General features: G+C 38.8%; 2 protein-coding genes across 2 annotated transcripts; one reads left to right on the top strand and one right to left on the bottom strand.

Annotated features, from left to right (window-relative positions):
- Window positions 1-293: 293 nt before the first annotated feature.
- Window positions 294-3,839, top strand: LOC110802167 (clathrin light chain 2). Its single transcript, XM_022007603.2, has 3 exons — window positions 294-718; window positions 2,056-2,209; window positions 3,241-3,839. The coding sequence occupies exons 1-3, from the start codon at window positions 417-419 to the stop codon at window positions 3,562-3,564; spliced, it is 780 nt and encodes a 259-aa protein (XP_021863295.1). The 5' UTR covers window positions 294-416; the 3' UTR covers window positions 3,565-3,839.
- Window positions 3,840-4,716: 877 nt separating this feature from the next.
- LOC110802163 (flocculation protein FLO11) lies at window positions 4,717-10,521 on the bottom strand. Its single transcript, XM_022007596.2, has 5 exons — window positions 9,828-10,521; window positions 9,580-9,691; window positions 7,869-7,983; window positions 5,890-7,086; window positions 4,717-5,268 (listed from the first exon to the last, which is right to left on the bottom strand). The coding sequence occupies exons 1-5, from the start codon at window positions 10,027-10,029 to the stop codon at window positions 5,014-5,016; spliced, it is 1,881 nt and encodes a 626-aa protein (XP_021863288.1). The 5' UTR covers window positions 10,030-10,521; the 3' UTR covers window positions 4,717-5,013.
- Window positions 10,522-10,552: the final 31 nt, after the last annotated feature.

Below are 10,552 nucleotides of genomic sequence, written 5' to 3'. Positions count from 1 at the left end.
ACGAAAAAAAAGGGACAGAGCAGTCATTGTTCTTTTTTTTAACAAAAGAACAACGTTTGTTCTTTTTTTATCAAAAAAAACAACGTTTGTTCTTTTCTTCTCCGGATTCAACAAGATATCCGCGTTTTATATTTATTGCATGTCGTTTGGACACCAGTGCACCAAGAGCACTGTGCACACCCCTGCACCATCATATTTGCGCAACGGAGTGCTACTTACCTAATTAAATAACAAGTCAATTAAATTGTCTTAAATTACATGGCTATCAAATAAATGTGAGTTTTATTTATCCACTCCGAAGTCCGACGCCCATCTCTCTTGGTCTTCTTACCACGGAGCCAAAGAAGCAGCGAGCATTTCACATTCTCTGACAAACTCCCCCGAGTTAGGAGCCCGGTTTACCCACTCAACTCGAAATGTCTTCCTTCCCTAACTCGTATGACGAACTCGGCCCTGACTCAAACCCCGCCGAGTTAACTCACCCCTTCGACAACGACGATGACTACGTAACAGCAGGAGGCTACTCCAACTTCGCCGATTCCGAGTCGGTCAAGGAATCGGCTGATGAATCGGTGGTTTTTAACGGTAACAGCGACGACATTTTCGGATCCAATGATGTTCCGGCGGGCAGTGGAGCTTTCTCCGAATCGGATGGCCCGATGTTGCCGCCTCCTTCGGAAATGCAGGAGGAAGGGTTTGCTCTTCGCGAATGGCGGAGGTGAGAGAAATTCATCGCTTTCAATTATTTTCACTTATTTTTTTTTGCTTAATTTTGTGGAATTCTGAATTATGTTGTGAGATCTAAGTGCTGATTTGATTAATTGGCTATATAAGTTAATTTAGCCATTTTAAAGTTGAATTTGATCCTAGTTGTTGAAAAAATTTACTCTGATAGTCTGATTACTTATGCCATGTCCTATACCTTGCGCGTGAAATTTTAAGTAGTTGGCAAATTTAGGCCGTACAATTGTGCAGTGTGCTTGAAGAAGAAAATGTAGTTCCACAGTGGTTGTATAATGACTCAATGAGTAGTGATTATGGAGGATTATCACCTTCCGAATTTGGGGCAAATTATGAGCATTAATCATAAGGTCATACAGCAGCAGTTCGTAGATTGATATAAAGAGGGGAAGCTTTTTATCGTCTTGAATCGTGAACGTATGTTTTCGTCTACGCCTAGTAGGTTCTCTGAGTTTTGTAACGCAAGTGTGTATTTGGTTGGGGGATTTGGATTGTTAAAGCAGCCGTCTAATGCCTGCAGGTGCAGTGGGGTGTACGTTGTAGTGGTGGTGGCCCTGGTGGGGTGGATCCGTGGGTGTATTTTGGGTTTGTATTGTTGTTAACTTGTTGTACTGGTCAACTTCACTATGATTTTGCCCCAATTGGAAAAACTTGCATTTTGACGAATATAAGGATGGACTACTGGTGATAGATGTTAGGGAGAACATGACAGTATGACACCATCAAATTATTTGTTAGCAGAAATCCAGAACTATCTATTTGAAACGTATCTACAGAGAAAACAGGACAGGCATTGTGAAACCGAGTTAGCAAGATGAAAACCTATCACGGAGCTGAGGCGAGATCAATTGATGATCAACAGTATATGAAATCTGCCTTAGTTATCACTTTTTCAATGATGTTTTCACCTGTGGTCTTTCAAAAATAGCATTTCTACTGACCTACACTGTTCTGGTAAGGTTCTACACCCCCTAGACCTCCCCAAAGCTCAGCAGTGGCAGGATCCAAACTTCCTTTGGACCCTATGTTATGTTACATGCATGTTTGTCGTGCTAACAGCTTTTAGGTTTAAGGCATTTATTCGTTGAACTTATATGTGATTTGTCATTTTTTAAACATTTTGATGTATAAATAATGGTACCTTTGATATTTGACATCGAGTACAGGGCAACATGCTAATTGATTGTGTTGTTATCATGTTTTGACAAGTTCTGTATACACATATCTGTGTCTTCTCTATTTTTTAAGAAATTGAATTGCTAGAAGGGGACCTCATACGTTGTCAAGTGGTGATTGATTTCATTGGGTTTGAAGGCAAAATGCTGTTCGACTGGAAGAGAAGGAGAAAAGAGAGAAAGAAACACTGAGCCAGATCCTCGAGGAAGCAAATGAGTACAAAGTTGCCTTCCATGAGAAGAGAAAGGTTACATGTGAGAACAATAAAAGCAACAACAGAGAGAAGGAGGAGGTAAGATTTTGCTTTCTTGATCTTATGCTATTTTGAAATGTACTTATTTTCCTTATTCATTTATTTTAAACTTTACTTATTTTTATTATCTCTTACAATATTTCTTCTATAATGTATATACATTTTTCTCTTATCTTACTTTCATTAATTCCACTTTCTCTTCCTTGTTTTCTTCTTTTTACTTCCTGCTCCTTTCTGGTTTGATTGGTGACAGTGACGATCTCCTACGACGATTCATGTTAGCCGACCCAAATCATTTTGGGACTAAGGCTTTGTTGTTGTTGTTGATCTTATCCTGTCTAGGACTGTTAATTAAGTTTGGAAATGGACTTCATTTTTTCTTTGGGACGTAGAGAGACAACATTTACAATCTTACAGTATTTTTTGATGTGTTGATTGTTGGATGTTCATTTAGGAGACTTGCTGTTTTTACTGTTTACTGTAGCTAGCAAGTAGTCTAGTCGCGCCAGGTTCATGTTCATGTTCATGTCAAAAATACTTGGGCTGAGAATACTTTGACACTATCTTGACCAATTCTATTTCATGTTGTCACTTTTTACCCACTAGTAAGAAATTTTGGAGGATCTTAACAGTAAGCCACTTTTGTTGTTTGGTTATGTTCAGGTTTTATCTACTCCCTGCCTGTTTACATTAAGATTTGGTACCTCTTCTGTTGGAATTTCAAAGTTCTCTAAATCACTCAATATATTATGCAGTTTCTTTTTTGCCTGTGTTTGAGAGTTCAACTAACTTGTAAGTTGTAACATTAAAATGGGTTAATCTTGACAGTTGATCTCACGAGTTGAGAAGTCTAATACAGAGTGCTAACTGCTAACTAAGTAACTAGCCTATTTTCTGTCCATGGTGTGTTATAGGTTGCATAGTTTTTTCTGCCTTTTCGCATTTAGATAGCAAGAAGAAATGAATTGCAAATCATTTGCTATGTAATGAATATGGGCAACCATATTATCTCTCTCCGATAGCAATTAGCAGTGAGTTGTGTCCTGAAATAGTCGTGATAATTTTTGCAGTTATTTCTGGCCAACCATGAAAAGTTCCACAAAGAGGCTGACAAGAACTACTGGAAGACAATTGCAGAGCTAATTCCTAACGAAGTTCCTGCAATAGTTCAGAAAAGAGGGAAGAAAGAACAGGAAAAGAAGCCTTCTGTTGCTGTGATTCAAGGACCAAAGCCTGGGAAGCCAACTGATCTTGCAAGGATGAGACAGATACTAGTGAAGCTTAAACACACTACTCCTAAGCACCTACTACTTGATAATAAGAACAATGGCACCACTGAACCCCCCAAGACTGCAGCTGTTGAAACCGTACCAGAAGCTGTAGTCGCTGCGTGATTGGCTGATTTGGGTTCGTCTCTGTATTTATATCCGACGATATGATGGTCGAGCCTTGACAATATTGCTTTGACAAAGCTTCATAGACAAACCAAAGCTGTATTGACGCTGCATATTTATAAGTTTGACCTATTAGAAACTCTTGAGAAAGTAATTATGGGTAGAGTGTTTTAGACATCAGATTTATTGTTATCATTATGTATGTAGTGCTCCGACATGCTCGAAATCTGAAGGCATATGCTACATTATTCAAATTCTATTAGCTTTTCATTGCATCCTCTTTTATGATATCATCTCATATCAACTCATTTGCCACAAATACAATCCTAAAGGGGTTGTTTGGTTGACATGGAAATTTAATTCCCATAGTAAGTTAGAGCAACTCCAATGGTGAGTTACAAGATGTTGTGGCTAAGTTTGCCACATCAAATTTCTAACTACGATTGATTGAAACTACAAATTTTCACATTTGTAGGCTATAACCTTTGTAGCTCCCTATAGTATTTAATTTAAATAATTTATTTATTTGAGCTATATTTTTTAGCTACGTAGTCCAAAATAGCTACAAGGTTTTAACAGCTGCTTATGTCATTGTTGTACCAATGGTGGGCTGTCTGCTCACATGCTCATTGTTTTGTGAGCATGTACATTTTTTAACCATTGGAGTTGTTTTTATAATTCAAGGGAAATTAGATCCTTTATTAAATTCATGGGAGTTTGTTTAAATTGTTTGGTTGGCAAATGGGAATTATTGCTACGTAATTTATTTCCCAATGTTTTGTAGGAATTTGAACTTCCCATGAATTCCAACTTCCTCCATTTTTACCTTTTTATGTCAACCAAACAACTAGCCAATATATAAATTCCCATAAATTTTCACTTCCCTTATTATAAAATGTCAACCAAACAACCCCTTAAAAAGAAGAAATCATATACGATGTTAGTTTAACAGAACAGTGAAGCAGACCACTGCAAGAATAATATTCTGCTGTTCTACTATGTATTTTCTTCACACAAAACAAATGTACTCTCTGAGAAATTCAACCCCTTCTTACAGTTCTTTTGCGTTTTCGAGCCACTAGTACAGTTGCCGTAGGTGAATTTGGTAGTCAGACAAATCTCAATCTTCAAGCTTACAAAAACTAAACCAACTTTTGAGGTGAATCAATGATCTTCATTCATAGTTAGCATACCAATATATCAGTAGTAGTTGGGGGAGATTTCCGAAAAGTCAGCTACAAGGATAATTCAGCTAATAAGTTCTAATAGTACAAGGGCTGTTAATAATATAAATTTTAATTTTCTGCAGATGCTTGTTAACTTTACACATACACCAATATACCATAACAGCCTGCAAAACTCCGTGAAGAAACTAATTTGTTCCCGAATTCCCCAGATTGCTGATAAAATCCAAAACCGACAAACAAGGAAATGCATTTGAAGTTTTTGTCACCTATCATATGCAATGGTAGGCGAAGCATGACAAACCCGATCGCTGATGAGATCGTCTTCCAATTCACTACCATGCCCAGCATGGTTATTAACACTAAACTCAGAACTGGCATTGCTGCTTGTAGCAAGGGGTGAATCAGAAACACTAGCAGTCCTGCTTCCTGGAGGCCCTGATCTCACACTGTACATGGACGAAGCTGGAATTTTCGTCATCAATGGCCGTAAGTTACCAGGGATACTTCGCCTTATATCCTACACCAGCGAAATAAATTATCAAGGAATTGCACATTCTAACTATAGATTAAATGCCAATTATGAAATAAAATATGGATTTAATAGTGAAATAGAGACAACACCAACATATGCAGGGTCCGAAGAGGCACACATGGTCTTTAATCAACCGAAATTAGGAGTATATAAATCATGAAGAAATTCAAAAATAAAGAAATTACGGTAGTAATTAAAAAGAGAGAAAGGTCCTTTTAGCAATCTCCCTACTAATCTAGACGGCTTAACATAGGGTTGAGCATGCAATCTCCCTACTAATCTAGACGGCTTAACATAGGGTTGAGCATGTCTAGACCTCCTTGGACACCAAAAAAAAAGGCGAGATTCATCCTGTGAGATGGCTGAAATTGTTGTATTAAAACAGGCAAGTACGCAATTAAGTTTTTCATCAAATTTAGATGACTATAGAGACCAAAACGAGGTATAAGTGTAGAACAGTGCTTTACATATAAACCCTACACATTCACAAAGAAAGAGGCCAAGTTCAAGAGAGAAAACTTCGGATGATGTGCTGAATACTTGGGCAAAAGAATTTAACACTACATACAAAAAAAGAAAATATGACAGAAAGGTTAATGAACTCACCATATGCCGTATAGCCATATCCAAAGACTTCTTAGAAAGTGTCCGTCCAAAGCCAGTGCTATCAGGTGATGAGGCTGACTTTCCAGACAAGCCAGGCGAATGTTTGTCGTCCTGTCTTGGTGGTGCCAATTTCCTCATATTAATCACCCTCTCAACCATCTTTGTTCCAATAACTACCGGACTCACATCATCACTTACTTTGGAATGTCCTCGATTCACTGCAGGCACAGAACTTCCACTAGAGTGAATGCCACCATTAGGGGCCCGCCCTCTAGAAGGAGAACAAGACTGACGTCTGCCCGCTCTTCCATTACTCACAGGCTCCATAGAAGCAGAACGTGCAGAGGGGGCGGCAGGTCTACCCCGTGAAGCTGAAAGGGGTCTATCAGGGAGAGTGGTCCTCAGATTTGGCGGAGCATCTAAAGAAAAACCGGGCATCTCAGATGGATTCCATGGACGAGATCTTACAGTTGGAGATGCGCCGCGTGAAGGCACAGGATTCCTAGGCGGTGCTGAACCCACCGATTTACTACTAATCGAAGAAGATGACTTGTTAAGAGATGCAGTGACACTGGAAACACTCGACGGTGTTGACGTCCGGCGAGTTGGAGTTGATGCCCTGGATGTGGGTCGGGAAGTAGGAGCTGTGGGCCGAGCTGTTGGGGTCGAAGATCTAGCAGTAGACCTAGTTGGGGTTGCTGCTCTAGCTGTGGGCCTAGTAGGGGTTGAAGATCTCGATGGCCCAGCTGATGGAGCTGAAGTTCTTGTGGATCTTGTTGGGGTCGAGGACCTTGAAGGACCTGCAGACCTGGTAGATGGCACAGAAGTTGTGGATCGAGTTGATGTCAACGAAGCAGAGGGTTTGGGTGACGAGTGAAGTGTGGGCTTGGAAGAAGAAAGTGTGCCCCGAGAAGTTGGTGTAGAAGACCGTGAAGGCTTAGAAGACGTCACTGTAGGCCGACCAGTTGGCGTTGCAGGCCTAGATCCACCTCCAGGTGTCACTGGTCTTGAACCTGGACCCCCTGATGAGGGGGGCCTGGACCCTGTACCCCCTGATGAAGGAGGCCTTGACCCTGGACCCCCTGATGAGGAAGGTCTCCGCATCCCTAATACCGAAGAGTTCAACCCAGTGGATGAATTCTGCTGCCTTGGCATCAAGCTGCTTCTCACTGTGGTCTCTGTCTGGGAGTTTGCCAACTGCATTACAGTCAAAACACATTTTCTTAGAAAACTGAGGATCATATAATATAGGATAACAAGGTTAAGAAACATCATACTACTCCCCACCCCCACCACCACCCCCCCACCGCTAGTCATTCTAAGTCATAACATCCAAGATCACCATGAAAGCAAGAAGCTTGGCGATTAATATATCTAGTTGCGATGCTAACTTAACCATGGATTACCAGATTCGGATCAGAAGTCATGCAAATATGAAGAGAATTATCATTTGTGGTAATAGGAGGAAAATAGAGGGCCCATACTATGACAACTACCGCTATATAAAAGATAATGAAAGCCTTCCATAGAACAGAGTAGGTACTAAGGTATCCATAATCCATATTGGCACATCTGTACATTTTTATGGGGCAGACAGACTAAAGTGTTCTATAAATCTATACACAATGGTACAGTCAAGCTATTTTTAGTGCGGATAGGCTTCTTTCCACCCCATTTTTGCCAATTGCTACAAAAAAAACATTGTGAAAGTGGCAAGGAAGAACACGCTATTCCATATGGTAAAGAGAACGGCTTCCTCCAAAGAAATGAAGAAATTATCTCTCTCCACGGAGAAGAGATGTCATATTGTCATCTCACCCATCTTGACTTCAAATGAGGAACCTTAATCACCCATCCTCTTCTTTTCCACAGAGTACAACGAAATAGATGCACTTTTCTCTACCATTTAATAAGTAAAGACAGGATTTTTCAACTTCCATTGTGTAATTAATACCCATACTAGAAATCTATTTTCTTACTCTTGATCTCAGTGCAGTTGGTTGAGCTTTCGGAGCATCTGTTTCATTCATGTAGGCTTTCCTTGATTCCATCTCTAATGAAGGGAAGAGGGGTGTACCAGGAGGGGTCAGAAGCCTGAAACAGGAAAGTGAATGCAAGTAAGACGTACTTCAAGGAGATAAAGAAAATAGCTAAATACAATTTTGTATATCTCAATATCTCTTAGCCACAAGTTTACTAGTTTTCTATCAGCTGCTCCCATTCTGTCCAAATGGCACAAACCTTTTGAACATTTTACTTAAAAGGCCACTTGACGGAAGCTACCGGAAGTTGCCACAAGCTTATCATGGTCCATTAAAACATCACTACAAGAACCAAGTTCAAACAAGCCATGCCAACATTCCATGCACACCCCAAAAAAAAAAAAAAAAAAAAAATATATATATATATATATATATATATATATATATATATATATATATATATATAATGGGTTGCCTCCAGATGTTACAGTGGTCAATGTAGCAATTGGTTAGAGTGGTTACAGGTTGAAGCCTAAGCAACCTTGGGTGATCTCAGGAACATTAAAACTACATATTTAAAATTAAAAATAAATAAAAAAGAGGCTGAAGATAGCAGGCCCAATTTTCTAATTGGAATCTCCCATAAAAATGACACTATTTCCTTTGATATCTAAAATACAAATTCTAAAGAATCTAACCTCTTTTTTGTTATATTCTCCAATATTCTTAACATCTATACTCAACAACAATTTTAGAAACAAGAACAGATATAGAAAGCAATAGGGTTCTATTAGATTTTCGATAAATAAATCACAAACACACACAAGAAGATTTTCTTTTGTCATTAATAAAAGTCCAACACAAGCATCTTCAACGCTCAACCTACTCATTGATGAAGTTGTTGCCCCAGCATAGTTAAATAGAAGAAGCTAATAATATCAATATGTATTTTTCTGAGGGTGACAGATTGGTACAGCGTGGATTATACGCTATATAGCATAATCCTAAATATTTTTTGGTTGCATAGAAAACAATTTCCTTCCGGAGAAAGCTTTGACATTACAATCTGACATACTGACATAAAGTGTGAGTTAAGGCCTTAATTTTTTTTCAGAAAAATTCCTAATAGCCCCCCACTTCTCCATACTGCGCAGAACAAATGAACAATATGTTCCTCAGAAGCATGAAACAGAAATTATAACTTGTTGAGGATAACTTTTGGTACATGAGATATACTTGTATTGCCCACAAACTTTCTACTTGTATATCCTTATCCGTGACATACGTGGCCTACCTCAAAATTTTCTTCTTGAAATGAGTTCAAATTCCATACTTAAAGTGTAGTCTGTCTATGACATAATCTAACCTAAATACTCAATCTTTATGATATTATATACAAGAACAAGTCTATTGGTTGTTAGCTTGTAAAATGGAAATTCCAGTCCCGTTTTTCTTCTGAAAAGGAACCCACAATTGTTGTTGGATTTCGCTTCAAATTGAAGCAGCAACTTATTAAAGCACTTGAATACCATGTAATGATTGGTACAATATCAACTGAACATGCCACCAAATTAAGCAAATGCAATCTTAAACCACCCACATATTCAAATTAGATGCAAAAATATCATGTTTCATCATAGAGTACGTGTACATTACTCATCAACCGCCTAAAATTCAAATCTTTCACAAAGTGTAATGCTAGATTTACCAGTCATAATCATTCTTATCGCCATCTGAATTCAAAAATTCATCAGGACCGGTCTTCCTCGCCTGAGTGGCGGATGGAATATTGAACAACGGAGAACTTCCAGGTTGTGACACTACAAAATCCATCAACAATCATACCGAATAATTAGTAATAATATAGAAATCGCCAAACGATCATAACAGCTACTACTGAAGTCAACAGAAACTATCAAAAGTCCAAATGAAACTGAAAAACAAAACAAATAATACCTAAAGATTCATCTAATTCATCAGAGTCTTGAAGTAGGAGAAGATCGTTTTTCTCCTTCTCACGCTTTCGCATTTCAAGGAACAATGCGAGGTCGTCTTCTTTCTCTCTCGTCGTCGTTGAAGAATGGAGACTCTTCAGCTGCGGAACCCTAGACCTAATCGACGGCATTAGCGTTTCCGGACCTCTAAAGCTCCGATTCATCGCAAAAATTCACCTTCTCAAAAACCCTAGGTCAATCTATAATGCTCAACCACTAAACTACCTTCAAAAAGCCCTAATTTGTCATCAATCCTACCAAAATACACCAATCAAACTAAAAAACTGCAACCTCAAATCTCCACAAACTGGTTATCAAAAGCAGAGATCTGCAACAAAGCTGAAACGCTTAAAATGCCGCAGTTCAATCAGCTGGATTAATCAGAGAGCGTTTCTCCAGAGACTTTTGATGAGCAATTAACTGAATCACTTGACTAAATTACACGAAGCTTCTGAAAAATCAATATTTGTTTGAAGATCGCGAGTATTTTTGAATTTGAATGCTCTCAACTCAAGAAACTGCAGGAGTTTGAATGAGCTGCAATTAAGAAAGAGAGAGTTTTGAAGATGAGAGAGGAGAGAGAAAGTGTGAGAGAGGGAGTGGCAAGGGTGTTAATTGAGTTGAAAGCGATGGATAAAATGGAGAAAATAAAAAAACGGGTAGGAAGGGTTTGTTTGGATTTCAATT

Source organism: Spinacia oleracea, chromosome 1, assembly GCF_020520425.1.
Source record: "Spinacia oleracea cultivar Varoflay chromosome 1, BTI_SOV_V1, whole genome shotgun sequence".
Taxonomy (NCBI): domain Eukaryota; kingdom Viridiplantae; phylum Streptophyta; class Magnoliopsida; order Caryophyllales; family Amaranthaceae; genus Spinacia; species Spinacia oleracea.
The sequence above is the reverse complement of the archived record's forward strand: the minus strand, read 5'-3'. Positions and strand labels throughout refer to the sequence as shown.

What these genes read in the sequence shown, in the direction of transcription:
- LOC110802167 (XM_022007603.2), top strand. Translation starts at nt 417, where the DNA reads ATGTCTTCCTTCCCTAACTCGTATGACGAACTCGGCCCTGACTCAAAC. An exon ending in GCTCTTCGCGAATGGCGGAG is followed by an intron (nt 719 to 2,055) that starts GTGAGAGAAATT and finishes TTGGGTTTGAAG; the next exon opens with GCAAAATGCTGTTCGACTGG. An exon ending in ACAACAGAGAGAAGGAGGAG is followed by an intron (nt 2,210 to 3,240) that starts GTAAGATTTTGC and finishes TAATTTTTGCAG; the next exon opens with TTATTTCTGGCCAACCATGA.
- LOC110802163 (XM_022007596.2), bottom strand. Translation starts at nt 10,029, where the DNA reads ATGAATCGGAGCTTTAGAGGTCCGGAAACGCTAATGCCGTCGATTAGG. An exon ending in GATAAGAATGATTATGACTG is followed by an intron (nt 7,984 to 9,579) that starts GTAAATCTAGCA and finishes TTCCTGTTTCAG; the next exon opens with GCTTCTGACCCCTCCTGGTA. An exon ending in CAACTGCACTGAGATCAAGA is followed by an intron (nt 7,087 to 7,868) that starts GTAAGAAAATAG and finishes ACTGTAATGCAG; the next exon opens with TTGGCAAACTCCCAGACAGA.